General features: G+C 39.6%; 1 protein-coding gene across 1 annotated transcript in view; it reads left to right on the top strand.

Annotated features, from left to right (window-relative positions):
• The window catches only part of DDX10 (DEAD-box helicase 10), a 324,167-nt gene that overhangs the window by 218,753 nt on the left and 87,298 nt on the right, over positions 1–18,116 (top strand). The window contains exon 16 of the mRNA XM_054015515.1: positions 13,078–13,134. Coding sequence (XP_053871490.1) covers positions 13,078–13,134 — 57 coding nt within the window. The remainder of the gene's footprint in view (positions 1–13,077; positions 13,135–18,116) is intronic.

Here is an 18,116-nt window from a genome sequence, read left to right as displayed (position 1 = left end):
TCAGATACGCTGATCTGTTAATGCAAATTGTCTGAGGTCGCTATTAAGGTTTTGCAAAAGAGTGCAAGTTTGATGAAGTTGGGATATGTATTGTTTTTTGATATCAGCTGCTTTGGGAAGTAAAAGCATTATGGAGTGTTGGAATATGTTATTGACAGTGTTGTGATATGAAAGTGGCCAGGAATACAGGAGACTTTTGCCATGACTTATTTCCATGATTTTCAGGTTCTGAAGTGGTGACTGTATCCTGATGTAACTTGAATTGTCTCTGAGGGAAGTTTTTGTGTTTAAAAATGTACTATAATCTAGGGAATACTCCTCTTCTCCCACATCAATTGACTCTGCCCTGTTTTTGCCTAAAGTCCAAAGCTGGTCTTTTGGGGACTAAGTTGCCTTAGGGGCTGTTGAAAAAACGATAAGGAACATTAAATATGAAATCCAAATGATGACCCCTCCACATCTACATGTTTATGCATGGTTCCTGTATTTGTCTAGGATAGATAAACAGAGAACCATGCATAGACCTAATTACTAGAGGCAGCATAGTCTAGTGGCTATAGCACCATCCTGGAAGCCATGAATTTCTGAATACTAATACTGGCTCTGACACTGATGTGCTGTGTGCTCCTAGGCAGGTCACTTACATTCTGTGCCCAAATTTCCACATCTGTAAAATTGGGGTGATGATACTTTGCATAATTAACAGGGATGATATCCAAATTGTTTGTTGTTTCTGTGGAGCTTTGAAAATGTAAAGGGGCTTTATAAGTGCTAAGTATTTACTGTTTCATTGACTGGAGTGGGGAGAAACCAGATTTTAAATCAGGTAGTCCACAATTCTGGAAGGTACTTAACCATGTGCCTAATCTTCAAGGATTGACTTCTATGTCACTATTGATCTGCTTAAAAGTTAGACGGGTGCTTAAGTCCATTTCTGAATGTGAGCCTTAATAACTAAGAGTTTAGTCCTGTGCGCATTGAAGTCAATTAAAAAAAATCACCTATTGACTTCACTCATGTGGGATCAGGCCGTAACCAACCATCGATATTAACCAGCTGGCTACAAAATCTACAAGCCTATTTGTAGGTATTCCAATGCTTCTAAAATATATTGGGTTTTCAGACTTCCTGTTGGTTTAGGTGTGTGCTGCAGAGACTAATAATTTAGGAACTCTGGGTAATTCATAGGGGTTGACTATTAAAAGCCAGTGAATAAAATTAAATGAAATTTATCAAACAAATGACTCAGTTGAAGGTTTATAAAAAATGTATTTAGCAGCTCATATATAATGCAAAGCTTTAGTTATTGGGAGGGAGGTGAAAAATAAAATGTGTATTAAAAAAAGTCATCTTTGTAGAATATCTTTGACCATGAAGCTCACTTTTTGTATCACATTTAGGTCCCATATCAACTGATGTTGAAATCCTATAAATCCAGTGTCTCATCAGGACAGTTTTAAGTCCCCACTCACCTCCTCCTACTTCCTATTTCAAAGCTAATAAAAAGAAAAGGATGGGAATTTTGTGTTTGAAAAATGAGTTTATTTTTCTAGGTAGTATTTGCAAAACATAGAGAACTTATGCATGTTTGAGCACATATACATATTACCACTGAAGTGATGAGGATAGTGAACCACTTTATGCCAGTTTTCTTATAGTGGTAGTGGTGGTAAGTTCATTTCCACTAATAACTCTCAGGGCATAACTGAATAGATTTATCCTTATGCCCAAGACCATATTTTGCTCTTGGTAATCTTGTGTGATAAACATATACTTGGTTGGTCTTTCTACTCTGTTCAATATTTAGCAGAAAACTTACACAAAAGGCAAAATCTAAAGAAATGGTGCTGGTGTTAATTTGTATTTGTGATTTATTTAAAGTATTTATTACCTCAGTAGAAGATAAAGTCTAAGAATGAAAATATAGAGCATGATCACCAGGGAAACATAACACTGACTAAGGAGAGTACTGTATTACAATTTCAGAGCTGCTCTTCAAAAATTGTACTGAATAATGAAACATTTTCCTGATATTGCAGAAGCATGAGATAAATCATGGGGGGAAAATAACTATTGTGGGATGAAGATGAGGTTCAAAGGATAATAAAAGGTTTAGAGGATAAAATAACATTGCCTTTGTATATTAGTTAAAATTACCATATGTGTATGGTAACTGAAATTGGCTAAGATAGCCTGTACTAGATGACTTCTTAGTGGGGGGTCAAGCCAATAAAGAACCAGGCATGTTATATAACAGTACAGAGCAGAGTTGCTAGTAATAACTCTCTTGGAAAACATATGATTCATCCTAAAGTACTGTACCAATGTTAACTGTGGAAGAATGGATGCTGCTGGTGTGGTGTTTTTTTTTTTTTTTTTTTTTTTTTTTAAGACTTGCAGTAAGATGCAATTTGTTGCTGTGCCTCCAGCTTGGGTACAATATGAAAGAACTATGGGATGATTAAAATGAGACCAATATTGTGTGGAACGTTTTGGAAGAATTACTTGTATAGCAATCACCTAAATAAAAAATACACAGTGGTATTTTGGAAGTATGGACGAATTTACTCTTTTTAAGGCTGCTAGACCCAAGGTGAAGACCATATAAAAATGCAAATAAACCGAAAAACTTCAAAATGTCTTTGGTGTCAGCTACAAGACAAGTTTAGTTCTGCAAATGACGTGCATTGAATCCAGAACATGCAACAAAGGATAGAAAGATTTAAGATACTGTTTGTGTTTTAGAGAGCAGATGAGAGATTAAATTTTATTTTGAACAAGTGTGATTACTGTAATTTTGTTCACAAAACATGAACTAAAGTATATAACAAATAATAAAATTAGAGAGGACAGAGTCCAAAGAGAGTACCCTGATTCAGGGCTTGGTTGTGCAATCTTTAATCAGATAAAACTCTATTTGAAATTGCAGTCCTACTGAATCTAGGCATTCATTGGCTCGCATGTGCAGTTTAATGCTTGCCAAAATTCCATATTCTTGTCCTTTTTTAAAATGTAGTTTTCTCACTACCACAAATCCATCAACATCTCTGCACTTTTCAATACTTTTCTTCCCTCACTGACATCCTTCCCTTCTGTTGATTTCAGAGTCCCTTTGCTCTCCTTCAGCCTTTTCATTATTATTATTATTTATTATTTATGATTATTTTTGCTTCCTCTCCCACCATTTTGTCTTTTCTGCCAGTCTCCAACTGTGGCTGATGTCTCATTTGCTCCTGTGTAGCTAAGCATCTTGGTAGAAAACTCAAACAGCCTTCTCTACAAATTTTTCTTCTTTTCCTTCAGTTCAGCCATCTTCTTTGCTAAAGAAGTTTGGTTTCTCATCCTTTCCTGACTTTTGTATCTTTGATTCCCAGCGGCTTTTCTCTATCTTTGACAATGTGGCCCTCACACTTCTTCCCACTCTACTCAGGATCTTGCCAGGTATTTTTCCCTAGGAGGAAATTGAGGCTGTCTGTCACAAGTATTTAGTTGCTCTCTACCACTCCAATATCTCCTACACATGGTTTTTAAACCCATCACTTATTACTCTGTAATTTCTTCTCCCTTACAATATTGCACCTCTGACACCTGTCTGTGACCCACGGCCAATTGTAACTCAACCCAGCAGAGTGAACCCTGCCTTCTCCATTGATGTTAATGATTCCACTTTCTTCCCTGTCACCCAGCATTAGTGTTGACTTCTCTCCCCCAATACAGGCTGTTACTAAATCATATCAATTCTTCCTCTTGACATCTCTTTATAAGAAGATGACCTAACCGTTGTAATCCTTCCCCATGCCTTGGTCTCCTCCTGCCTTGATTACCACTTCTCCCTTTCTGGCCTTTCAACTCAGTTTATCCAAAATGCTGTAGCTAAAATATTCCTCTTTAAATCTGTTCACCGCCTTCCCCCTCACCATCTGCATCAAGTTTAACTTTCTCCTCATCGCTTTCATGGAGCTACACAGAACTTCCTGGCCCACATCTTGGCTCCTATTTCCTCTTGCTTCATTTGCTCCATGTGTTTCCTTCTCACATTTTTCCTTGTGTGCCTTCTTCCATGCTGCCCCTGACACTTGTCACAGTTTTCCTCTTTTTGTGCACCTAGCAACTTTTATTACCCCTCTCAGATCTCTCCTCAGAATGCATTGCTTGGATTTCAACCTTTTTAAAAAACAGCCAATGCAAAATTCATATGCTGTTTCCCATTCATACTGGCACACCATATACTGTGTGTCATCTGAACTGTTTGTTGGGATCAAAGCTGTCTACGCATGAGCAGCATCAAACTGCGTACATCAACTGTGGCTCAATGCCTCTAGGGGAGCTGATGTTACGATATCAGCGTAACAGCGCACTTAAAGTTGTCTCCCACTAATGTAAGTGTAGACTCTTGCACAACTAGGTTGTCACAATGTGGCTTACATTGACTTAACTTTGTTGTGTAGACCAGACCACAGAGCAGGGGAAACTCCCTCCTTGCTTAATTTTCCAAGACTGGGGTTTTCTTTTCAATGTCTTTCCATTAGCGTTAATAGTCCACCACTGTCTTTCTCTGGGTTATACAATGCTAGGCGCTTGGAGTTAGTTATGTGTACACAACTACCCAGGAAGTGCCCCTCCCTGTCTGATTGCTTCTCCACATGGCTGTAGTTGTAGTTTAGGGCCGGTGTACACTGAAAAGTTACATCGGCATAGTTGTCTTTTAGGGGTGTGAAAAATCCACATCCCTCAGAGACATAATTAAGCCAACATAACCCCCAGTGTAGACAGCGCTAGGTCAATGGAAGAATTCGGTCATCAGCCCAGCTACTGCTCTCGGGGAGGTGGATTACCTAGTGACAGGAGAACCCTTCCATTCTCTGCAGGGGGGGATTTATTTTGATATAGCTATGTCTCTTAGGGGTGTGGAAAATCTACACCCTGAGAGACGTATCTGTAGCAACCTAACCACTGGTGTAGACCAGCACTAGGTCAACAGAAGAATTCTTCCGTCAACCTAGCTACTACCTCTTTGGGAGGTAGATTACCTATACCAATAGGAGAACCCTACCCCTCATCATAAGTAGTGTCTACATTGAAGTGCATTTTAAGTGCAGACGTAGTCCTAATTACTATTACTGTGTGTGTATATATATATATATATACACATATTAAAATGTCTGTATATATGCATATATTCATAGTTATAACCTATATATGTATATCCTAATGACCATCAAGTTCAGAACATTACAGGCCTTCATAAAAGGCCTTACTTGATATATATTTATACACAATAACATTGTATGCAACCAGTTGATTCAACTGCTGCTCTTTGTAGTTCGGGCCCCCCTGTTCTCTCTTGTGGATGTCTGGACCCTGATTGTCACACTGACTTCTTCTTGCCTTCTCCAAATTCTTCTCTTCTGCAACCTATGCTCCTTCCACCAAGTTCCATGCAGGCTGCTCCAGTACATAGGCCACATGTTGGCCACTCTTGGTTTAGGGCTGAATTTCTTACTCCAGGAATGCAGGGACTGGAAGCGCTGGCTGAGAAGAAAAGAGCAGGGTCTTGCTTTGGTTTCCAGTTAAGCCTATGATTCATTCTGGGCTGACAGTCTGAAAAGGAAACCAACATGCCTCAGACTTTTCTAAACAAAGGCGGCTCACGGCCTGCTGGGGCGCGACTCTCCCTGCGCTAGGCTGCCGTGTGGACCCTGCTGCCACGTGCTAAAAGTTCGACAGTGCTCTTGATCTACCCCACTTTGAAACAGGAGTATATTGAAGTGCACTAGGGAACTTTTAGTATTCATCAGCAGGACACAGACGCTTAATGTGAGGCAAGCTAGTTTAGGGGCGATTTGCACCCCTGCTTGCTGGAAACTTAGGCTGTCTCTACACTTGCAGAGTTTTTGTGCTGTCAGTTTCACTGGTGATAACCAGTAAAAGAAAAGTGCTGCTTTGTGTTCTCACTTACTTCCACAGGCGTCATATCATGTTCACATTTGCAGCACTTCCATCACCGATGAGAGCAGCGCACTGAAGGCAGCTATCCCACAGTGCAGCTCTCTTCATTTTGAGGATAGGCCTTGAGGGAAGGGGAGAGGGGTGATCGTAGGGCATCCTGCCTCCCTGCACAGCCTCCTCTCCCTAAATACTGATCAGGTCCAGTAGTTCAGCATTGCTCCAAGCAGGGGATCATTTGCTCTGTGGGGCAGCCATTGTCACCTGATAAGTGAGCACTTGCCAAGAAAACATGAAGGGAAGTTTCAAAGTTCCCCCGCGGGGCGTTACAGGGGGAGGGGCTAGATCTGTTTACCTGGCGTCAGAGCAGCAGAGCTGCTGGCCAGAGTGGTCACCTAGGCGCTGTGGGATATCTTCCAGAGGCTAAAAGCTGCGTAAACTGGAAGAACCTGTTTTCACTTGCACATCACTGCAAAAGTATCACTGGTAAGAACTGTACGCCTCTCAGGGAGGCGGTTTTCTGTTTGCGATGAAACTTCTGAGTTTCACCGCAAAAAGTCATTGGCAAGTGTAGAAGCTCCCACGGTTTTTGCACAAAAAAGGGACTTCTTGCGCTTTAAATGGCAAGTGTAGACATGCCCTTAGTGTTTGTATAAGCCCTTCATCTGGAAGAGAAGTTTACCCATGCGTCTGACAAAGTGGATATTCACCCACGAAAGCTTATGCTCCAATACATCTGTTAGTCTTAAAGGTGCCACAGGACTCTGTTGCTTTTTACCCTATAAGGGGCAAGCAGTTGGATACAAATGGAGATGCCAAAGAGACATGATTTCTACAACCACTGTTGGGGAGAAAGTTTTTGAATCAAATTGTGAGCTCTGCAGCTTTAACTGATAATCTCATGCTGCTGTGTTATGAAGTTATGATATACAGATATTGGCAATAAAAAATGAATGCCATACTCAATAACAGGATCTGCCTTTATTTATGTCTTTTCAGTTGGAAATTTGCAATATTAGGGAACTGTAGAGCTGTATCAGATAAGAAGTCCGCTAGAAGGCCAGGGGCATATGTAATGAAGTATTTGTACCTTGAAACATAATCCTCTGTTTTCCCGCTACTAATAAATTTTATTTTCATTGCTGAATTATATGCTATTCTTCCAAGTAATGATTTATAGCATGATAGAACCTTGCATTCTTATTATGTATTATGAAAATGCAAACTCCAAGAAAATCCAGACTCTGCTGCTGCTTGTAGAAAATTGTAAAAATTAAAGTGTCAGAGATTTTGGTGATTCATGAATCTCTACAGATACATGCTTTTCTATAAAATGAGAATTAACTGACGTGGAATAAATTTGATTATCATTGGCTAAATCTACATTTGCTTGGTTGCCTTTTCCAGCTATCTTACAATATATTGTCCACGTCTATTCCCGTCCTTCCATTCTTCCTTTCTAGCAGAATGTAATTTAAATGCAAGGAAGGGAGGTCTTGTGGGTTAAAACACCACACTGGGATTTAGAAGATCTGGATTCCATTTTCTGGCTCCTGCCATAGTTCCTTTGTCATTTTAGACAAGTTATTTCATTTCTGTCTGTATAATACAGGCATTGTTTACTTTCCCCCACCCGTTGTCTTATCATTTAGAGTGGCTCTTTACAGTAGGGACTGTTTCTTGCTCTGTGCTGAGAAGAATGGGCCCTCAATCTCAGATATGCCCCTGATTCAGAAAAACATTACATTGCTACTCAGGACAGCATAGTTGACTTCCATGGAATTTATGCAGATGCTTAAAGTTAAGTGTGTGCTTAAGCACTGTCCTGAATAAGGATGCTTTCCTGAACCGAGGCCTAAATTAATAATTTTGTCCACCTGTTTTCTTCATCTGTCAAAAAGGAACTGATTTCTTACTTTTTCTCACAAAAATTCTCATAATTACTTGGGGGCAGGGATAGCTCAGTGGGTTGAGCATTGGCCTGCTAAACCCAGGGTTGTGAGTTCAATCCTCGAGGGGGCCATTTAAGGAACTGGGGTAAAAATCTGTCTGGGGATTGGTCCTGCTTTGAGCAGGGGTTTGGACTAGATGACCTCTTGAAGTCCCTTCCAAACCCTGATATTCTAAAATTCTATGATTTCCAATACTTAAGGTGCTGATGGCAGCAATTCTCTTCATACAAAGCTTCCCCTCTAGTTTTGCATGCTATTGCTTTTATCTTCTGCTCCCTCTGAGTTCTAATTCCACTCTTCCTATTATTACTATCCTTTTTTCTCTCCAGTGTTTTTATAAACTATCCTATATATTATGTTGTCATCTCATGCATTTTCTCAACCCTGTGCCTTCTCAGCCCTTTCTTTGCATTATACCGCTGTAGCTCCCTTGAATGAGCTTTTGCTTTCATCTCAACCTGATTCTGTGGCCAATGTTGAGCTGCTGTCTCTTCCATATACAGTAGAATTTTCCTCTCTTGAAAAGTCTATGCTGCTCATTTTCAAAACTCTTCTGTCCTGGTGTGGAATATCAGCCATCTCACTTTCCCAGCTCCCTGTTAATATCACTCTAGTCTCTTCCACCTTCTTTTCAAGGTAACATTTTAAAGGGAGCCGGTAGTTTTATCATAGAACTGAGAAAGTGACACTGATCCAGGTGATATGCCAGAGCCAGGAATGCATAACAAAATAGTTTGGAAATTGGACTGGAAAGGGTTGAAAATTTATTACATGCTTAGTATTCTGTGTATGAAAAATACTGATATCGAAAAGAGCCACAGAGTTGGGTTGCTAGAAGAGCAAGAAATAGCATATACTGCTGCAGAACTGATGGGGAAGGGTGAAAGGTAGAAAATCTGCTCTGCTCCCTCTGAATTAGTTTTAGAATTCACTTATGCGGGTTTGTCCAGTGGTTTCTTCCTTTCTTTACCCAAGTCTATATTATAATTGGGCTTTCTGCATGTAATACATTAAGTTGGTTGATTTTTTTTTTAATGGATAAGTTATTCAGATGACTGCAAAATTTAAAATTTTAGAAAGCTTATATTTGAAGGAGGAAACATTTTCTGTTGTATTTCATATTGCAAAAAATTTGAAAGAAGCCAAGACATTATCATAAATACCACTGTATACACCAATTATTAGGGTGTATTGAATCATGGTCCCTACTGTGGTGATATAATTCTCAGTGCTGGCATCAGTATCCCATTTGAAAACTGCTCCCTGAATTAGCTATTTGCATAAGCCCCAGTCCCCCACCCACACCCCTCACACACCTTGCATAAAGCTCCTTCTCCTGGTTCTCTTGCTCATCTGTGAATGGAGTGAGCCTCTGCAACAATTGCCTTTACTTCTGTTTCCCTCCAGTGGTAAAACTGAGTTCCCCAGTTACCCTGAATCCTACTATCCCAGTCTCCATAGAAGAAAATTATTACTAACAAATTTAAAATCCCTCTAAGACTTCAAGAAATAGTCCCACTTCTTAAAACTCTTAAACAGTTCTCATTTTCTTTCTGTAAAATGCATGACACAAAAAAGAATACATGATGAATTTCTGTGATTAAAGGTAAAACAGGATGACCCCAGTAATTATAGGCCTGTCAGTCTGACATGGATCCTGGGCAAGATAATAGAGCGGCTGATTCGCAACTCAATTAATAAAGAATTAAAGGAGGGTGATATAATTAATGCAAATCAGCATGGGTTTATGGAAAATATTTCCTGTCAAACTAACATGATTTTTTTTAAAATGAGATTACAAGTTTTTGTTGATAAAGGTAATAATCTTGATGTAATTTAGACTTTGGTAAGGGGCTTGACTTGGTACGACATGACATTTTGAGTACAAAACTGGAAAGATATAAAATGAACATGGCACACATCAAATGGATTAAAAGTTGGCTAACTAATAGGTCTCAAAATGTACTTGTTAATGGGGACTCGCCATCAAATAGATGTGTTCCAGTGGGGTCCTGCAGGGACTGGTTCTTGGTCCTATGCTGTTTAATGTTTTTATTAATCACATGGAAGAAAAAAAAATCACGGAAAGTTTGTAGATGATACAAAAATTGAGGGAGTGGTAAATAATGAAGAGGACAGGTCACTGATACAGAGCTATGTGGATGGCTTGGTAAGCTATCTGCAAGAAAACAATGTTTGATTTAATGTGGCTAAATGTAAAGGTGTGCATCAGGGAACAAAGAATGTAGGTCGTACTTACATCATGGGGGACTCTTATCCTGGGAAGCAGCACCTCTCCTCCATTAATTCTCAAAGATAATTGCTAATGGTTCTGAGATTGCTTCAGCTACATTTAGGAAAGAAAAATCAAATGCACCACTACAAAATGGGAAATAACTGGCTCGGTGGTTTATCTGGGGTTTATCATGGATCACAAATTGAATACGAGTCACCGCATGCTGCAGTTGTGGGGGGAGGGGGGAAGGGGAGCTAATCTTATGAGAATTGTGCTCTACTCAGCACTGGTGAGGCCTTGGCTGAAGTATTGTGTCCAGTTCTGGGCACCACGCTTTTGGAAACAGGTGGACAAATTCAAGAGTCCAGAGAAGAGTAACAAAAATGATAAAAGGTTTAGAAAATCTGACCTATGAGGAAAGATTTAAAAAAAAAAAAATGGGCATGTTTAGTCTTGCAAGAAGAAGACTGAGAGGGAACCTGATAACAGTCTTCAGGTATGTTAAGGATTCTTATAAAGAGGATGGTGATCAATTGTTCTCTATGTCCACTAAAATAGGACAAGAAGTAATGGGCTTAATCTGCAGCAAGAGAAGTTTAGGTTAGATATTATGAAAAACGTCCTGTCAGGGTAGTTAAGCACTAGGGAGATTGTAGAATCTCTGTCATTGGAGGTTGTTGAGAACAGGTTAGAACAACACCTGTCAGGGATGTCCTGCCTCAGCTCAGGGGGCTGGACTAGATGACCTCTCAAGATCCCTCCCAGGCCTACATTTCTATTATTTCTGTGGTACTCTGATTATTCATCTGAGTCTGCAAAAACAAGTTTAAAGTACGTTTTTTCTAACTATGCTGCTCCAATCCAGGGCCCTTTGCCACCCATGCAAAACGTCCATCTTAATTCATGTCACACCCTTCTGACCATCACTACCTTTTCTTGGTGGCTGTACGCACTTAACATGTCAATATGTGGACTCCTTTCTCCGTCTCCAAATTCATTCTGTGGAACTTGCTTTTGGCTTCTCCTTACTTGGAGGAAACTTCCCATGGCAATTCCAGCGCCCATGGCAGGTCACATGGTCTAGGTGTCACCTACGCTATTGCTTAAGTCTAAAGCATCGGTGTGTGCCTCAGAGTATAGCAAGTCAGTGGAGTGACAGATATTACAACCACATGCAGTATCTTTGAGGACAATATTTTATTAAGTTTATGAATAGTTTATGTATCAAATCAGCCAGGAATTGTATTTCACTCCAGAGGGGAGGGTTACCGCAACTCCCTCAGGACAAAAAACAATGTGGGGGGAGAGTGATTAAGATGAATCAGTCAGGCTGTAAATACCTCCAGAGAGGTACCTCCCTGGGGAGGTTTTCATCTACTGGTCCAGACTGGGTTTTTCCGGATATAAAAAGGCTGAATTTAAACTGATACAGGGCCTACTTGCCTGATGCAGGAAGTGAAACCAGGGTAACAGACACGTGGTGGAATAATAGTCATGACTCGAGTACAGGTATTGATGGGTATGTGCTGTTCAGGAAATACAGAAATAAAGGTAAAGGGATGAAGTAGCATTGTATATTAATGATGAGGTAACTGTAAAGAATTTCCAAGTGATGGAAGCAGTAGAGGTGAAAAACCTAACTGGCTTCAAGACTGAGCTTGATAAGTTTATGGAGGGGATGGTATGATGAAACTGCCTACAATGGCATGTAGCCGATCTGTGATGGGACACTAGATGGAGAGGTCTCTGAGTTACTATAGAGAATTCTTTCCCAGGTGTCCGGGTTGGTGGGTCTTGCCATATTTAGGGTCAGTAAGAAATTTTTCCCAGGGTCAGATTGGCAGAAACCCTGGGAGGGTTTTGCCTTCCTCTGCAGCATTGGGCATGGGTCACTTGAAGGTTTAAACAAGAGTAAATGGTGGATTCTCTGTAACTTGAAATCTTTAAATCATGATTTGAGGACTTCAGTAGTTCTGCCAGAGGTTAGGGGTCTATTACTGGAGTGGATGGGTGAGGTTCCATAGCCTGCAATGTGCAGGAGGTCAGACTAGATGATCATGATGGTCCCTTCTGGCCTTAAAGTCTATGAGTCTATTCCACTGCAGAGTCTGTTAATGGTGGTTATGTGGAAGCCAGGAAGAACACAGCTTGATTGAGGACTCAAGTGTCTTTAGCAGTGCTCACTGTTGCGAAAACTGTCATTTTTCTTGTCAACTGAGATTTCATGTGAGATCAATGAGAAACCATAAACATGGAACTTGACAATGCCATGTTAGCGTTTTAAATGTAATAACCTGTTAAAAATACTATCAGAAAGCTTAATTGCATCATTCCTTAAAACAGTGGTTCTCAACTTTTCCAGACTACTGTACCCCTTTCAGGAGTCTGATTTGTGTTGTGTACCCCCAAGTTTCAACTCACTTGAAAAGTACTTGCTTACAAAATCAGACAAAAAAAACCAAACGTGTCACAGCACACTATTACTGAACAATTGCTTACTTTCTCATTTTTATCATGGAATGTAAATATTGTACTTACATTTCAGTGTACTGTATATAGAACAGTATAAACAAGTCATATGAAATTTTAGTTTGTACTGATTTGGCTAGTGCTTTTTATGTAACTTGTTGTAAAACTAGGCAAATATCTAGAGGAGTTGATGTACCCCCTGGAAGACCTCTGTGAACAACTGCCTTAAAAGATTCATGTTGTCTTGTAAAGATGATTGTGGTTTTAATCTGCACTATGTTTAATCTTCCCTGGTAGGACAAAGATGAATGAATAGTGCCTCAGTCAGATATGTATTCGTTGTTTTTATTTTACTGCCACACACAATAGGAATGGGTTAAACAGGGTAGTTCAACTTTAAAAATTATTTTACTCTTTGAAGATAAAATGGAAGTATGACTTCAAAATTATGATGGATCTTGTTATTTCTCATAGGAGAAAAGGCTGCGAGAAAAGGAAGCAAGAAGAGAAGCCAGGAGGAAAAGCGAGAAGGTAAGGCTTTTTATTGTTTTGATAGACCAATGATTATAGTTCTGGAACTGGAATTTAAAGACTGCTTTTCTTTCTCTCATGAAACAGTTGTTTTACTTGACTATTTTTTACAGGATTTCCCTAATACAGTAGCATTTCAAAGATTTTTTTTTTTCTGTTTGCTTGTCATTTTCATCCCCATACTCTTGCTTTGTTTTGGTGTGACAGCTAGTGGTGGTACAGTACTAAGTGGAGGAAGCAAATGTATTTGTTGCCCATTGATGATGCAAAGTTACTTGTTTTTATTTTCTTGTTTTTTGGTTTTCTCTCTCAGCAGTTTTATTCTATGCCCAGAGCATTCTTTGAGAGAGGCATTCACTTTATTCTGTGTATCCAGCCAGTTGCAGTTTTTAAGATGTAATGTGATCTCATCTGATTACTGTATGCTTGTGTATGCCTATGGCTCTGCATGCAGCACGGCAACCTGTAAGATTTACAGTGAGGTTTCATTTAGCCTTCATGTTACAAAATTCATGAAGAATTTTCTGTGTTTAAATGGAAGTTTATTGCATGAAGACCCTCTGAAGTAGTTATGAGTATATAGTATATGTGCAGTTACAATTTTGTATTGGCATATTTTAGTGTTGTGTATGGTTCGACCTGTACTGACCTGAGGAAATTCAGTTACAGTGATTTTCCAGAATACTGTACAGGCCCAATAATGTGTGTCATTTCTCATACTGCATCTCATTATGCTATGCCTGAATAGTCATGATTTGTTCTTGGCAGTTATCACAGATCAGACTCCCTTGAGTAAACCCATAATGTTCTCTGTCAGATTTTTCCAAGCTGGCTATGGCACTTGGAGTACAAGTCTGAGATGATAACTTATGTTGTAGTTCTGAAGTGGGAAGTAATTACTCTACAGTATAATATGAAAAGCCTGGTTATGCTGGGTATTAAGTATCGCTCCATCTTCAAAGACAGCTTGAAAGGAGAGCTCTCGGCATCATGGACTTCTAAATCAGAGAGTAGACTTTTTTTGCATACAATTTAAAATATAAATATGTATATTTTTAAGTGTAAGTGTGGAAGACTGGTAGGGAAATTACTTTACAGAATCAACAATTAGCAAAATGTAAATATAGGAATAAAGTATTGATCCTAATCAAGGTATTTAACATTTATGAATACTGTATTGCTTTTTTAATTCTACACCTTCTTAAGGGATAAAAAGCAAATCCATGATATTTCAAAAAATGAAAAATGTAGGCTCTACACATACAAAGGGATCCATTTATGTGGATATTTCCCTTTCCCTGGTTCTTCAAAGTGTTCTCTCCTTATTTTATTAAAATCGATTAAGTGAAAACTGATATCTGGTTAAAGAGAGTTTCCACCCACTTTGAAAAGCAACAGAGGGTCCTGTGGCATCTTTAAGACTAACAGAAGTATTGGGAGCAAAAGCTTTCGTGGGTAAGAACCTCACTTCTTCAGATGCAAGAAGTGAGGTTCTTACCCACGAAAGCTTTTGCTCCCAATACTTCTGTTAGTCTCAAAGGTGCCACAGGACCCTCTGTTGCTTTTTACAGATTAGGTCTAACACGGCGACCCCCCTGATACTTGACACCCACTTTGAGTTATTTATGTAGTGCTATAGATAATTATGGCACTGTACAGTATCGATTAAATATCATGATGTCCCTGCTCTGAAGACCTTACAGTATAAAAGTGTAAGGTGATATCATTCTTCTCTCAGATCTGTATTGTGTTTGTATCTTCAGTGCTATGCAGCATTTTCACCAGTCCTGTTTCTCATGTCCTTTGCTCTGAGTGGATGCATAGGGAGTCTTAAAATCCATTCCTAAGTTTTAAACATTGCAAGTTGTTCTGATCCTGGATTTCTCCATTTTAGTGAATGTAGTAAATTTGAATACCCAGAACTTTTATAGGTGTTCTTGCACTTACGTACAATGGACACCACCTTTTACAATGTGTCTTGTGGACCAGTGATTCCCAAACTTTGTACTAAGGCAACCCATTAGCTGCAGTTTGTATTTGAATTGGAAACCTGTGTTAGCTGTGAAAGATTCTAGTGCTGCCTGTACTTGTAGGAGGTTTTAGGTAGAGGGAAGCCTCTGTTGAAACTACTCTCAGCCTGAATCTCTTCTCCCCCCTCCCCACCCCTCCCACCCCACTGCTGCTTCTGAGGTGTGACTGTTTGAGTGAGCTGCTATTTTTTTCTTTTCTGTCAACAATGTTTCTTCTTCATAAGTCTGTTGCAACCACCATCTGTGCAGTAGCTTCTAAAGCTGACATAGCTCTGTTGCATAAGCAAAAGTTTTGGTTTTACATACACAAAGGATGTTTTTTGTTAGTGCTCTGGGCAGTGGAGTCATGTCGCTTGCAGTGGCTCTCACTGAATATCTTGGCATTGACCTTTTGAAGAGAAAATGCTTCCAGTGGGATAGGCTGACAACTTGGAGCCTGTACTCTCAGTCTGGAAAGTGAAAGGAAGTAGCAGATAATGTATAAAGATGGCAAGTCCAGGCTGTCTGGACCCTGAGGAATTAATTTAGAATGTCCCCTAGTCCAGAAAATTTCACAGATGAAGCAACAGCATCTGAAGCTTTTCACAGTTCACATGAGGTCAGGCTCAAGCAGCCCCGTGTGGATTCTCAGATTTAAAATACTAGGAAAAAAACAGACTTACACTGTTGAAAAAGGAACTGCAGTTTAAAAACATATGTGCTGCTTAGATCAGAAGTTCTCGCGCTTACATACTACGGACACTACATTTTACAATATGTCTTGTGGACCAGTGATTCCCAAACTTTTTACTAAGGCAACCCACTGGCTGCAGTTTGTTGAGCAACCTTACCATAGGCAGTGCTACCAGCTCCACCTACAATGAATGCAGAAATGCACACAAGAAACTAGTTAATCAGGAAGATTCCTCATTTCTTAAAGCACCTTTGTCCAGCTTGTCCTCGTCTGTCCCTCCACGAACGCAAGTCGACGCCACACCATTCCGTTTTGTTGTGAGTTTTTTCAATTTCTGGCCAAAGAGTTTTGTCATGGGATCAGCCCAGCACGTTTTGGGTCTGCCCAGCGGTCGCTTGTGGTGTCTGGGGATCCAGTCACCGATGTGCATTGTCCACCTATTGTCTTGCCTGTGGACTAAAGCTATTTTAGAAAAATTCTGTACGTGTGACCTTTAATCTGCTTTAAGTGCACTAGGTGCCAGGATCAAATGAAAGACCCAAACTAGGCTTTTTTAACCACTTCACAACTATGAGTCTAATATGGGGAAGAGTAATTGGCGTGTCTTCACCTTTTATTTCTCACCAGCATGCATGTAATTCAGTTGTGAAATTCACTCTTAAAAATGAATTTAGATAAATCTAATAGATTAATTTATAATTGCTATGTTTTAATTTGAGGAAAGTGTTTTAGCAGCACTTAGTACTGATAACATCACAGTACCTGTCATACTTCTATTCACTACACCAGAAGTAAATGGGCAGCCGCTTTGTCTTTTGACTGGTTGACCGTACACTCTGTTACATACATAATCAAAGAAGACAAAAACGTGGAAAGTACTGAGATGTTAGTAAATGTATTATAAACATAAATATACTGCTGTTAATTACCATTAATATATATGTTGCACATTACTAGAAGCAAAAACTAAGACACTACATTTTGATAGTCTATCATCTGACCCTTAAAAAAAAAAAAAAGTCTTTTAAACTTCAGATGAGACCTAAAATCAAGGTCCTGACGATTTGTGGTTATTAAAGTTCCCAAGGAACAGCTGGGTTAGCTGCAATGAAACCATCTTGGAAATTTCTCTTCTGCTGCTTACTCTGTTTAGTGAGTTAAGCATTCTAGTTCTCATGGCTTAGCACAATGCCAGGTTTCTAGTGCTGCCAGAAAGTGATTTTAAGAACGATTGTTGAAATATGAAATAGTTTTGAAAATATGAACCTTTGACGAATTTTCCATGGGGGCTCAGAGAGGTCTCAAGGAGAGAAGACTTGACCAGGAGTCCAAATAGTTTTATTTCTTGCCTCAGTCCCTGACCTAGTATGTGATTTCAGGAAACTCACGTCACTTCTTGATTATTTAGATTGTTGGTTCTTTGCGGTATGGACGGTCTTAGTGTGTGTGTGTGTGTGTGTGTGTGTGTGTGTGTGTGTGTGTGTGTGTATACAGACAATAGCTCTACAGAACTCCAGATATGATTTTCTTGCCATAATACAGATAATGAAGACTGGTCCTTTAAGAGGGCATCATCATTCTCCAGAAAGAGGCTAGGCATTAGCTGCCAGCAGGGGGCAGCAGTAGGGAGCAGGGGGATTGCTGAGCCAGAATAGGACTTCAGAGTCAGATGGTCCCAGATACCCTTGTAACAGCCCCATGGTGACAATGACCGTTTGCAGGGCTTGCGTTAGCTATTAAAATGAAACCACAGAACTCAGCTTCCATTCAGTACATATTTTTTGGCTCGTGCTACTGAAAGTTATTGATGCTCAGTCATTCTGAGAGCAGTCTTGCTAAGCATTAGGCAGTGATCTCACTATGTTCATGTTCTCGGCACGTTGTATTGAGATTGTCATACTCTTTGCTTAATTAAAATGTCTGACAATTGTTGAGGGTTTGATTGAGGATGGTGTTAGTAACTTCTGTTTATGCTCAGCCATCAATTCTGTGTGTACTCTGCAGACCGAATAAGACTATAAGTGTACCAAGGCTGATACTTTGAGGTTTTATATTTCTTGGGTTTACTTTCCTCTTTGGGTCATTACATCAATTATCTTTCATCCATTATTCTCTTATGGTCACATTCTTAAATGACTTCAGCCCTACAAAAAGCTAATTTTGCGTGTACATTTGTTGCGTAGAGTACAAGCAAGATGGCTTTCTTGGGTAACTTGCAAAACACCAGTATTTATCAATGTGCATAACTTGCAATTCAACAGGACACACTTTTGATGGGC

The sequence above is a fragment of the Malaclemys terrapin genome, chromosome 1, assembly GCF_027887155.1.
Source record: "Malaclemys terrapin pileata isolate rMalTer1 chromosome 1, rMalTer1.hap1, whole genome shotgun sequence".
Classification (NCBI taxonomy): Eukaryota; Metazoa; Chordata; order Testudines; family Emydidae; genus Malaclemys; species Malaclemys terrapin.
Note: the sequence above shows the minus strand (reverse complement) of the source record. Positions and strands in the feature narration are given on the sequence as shown.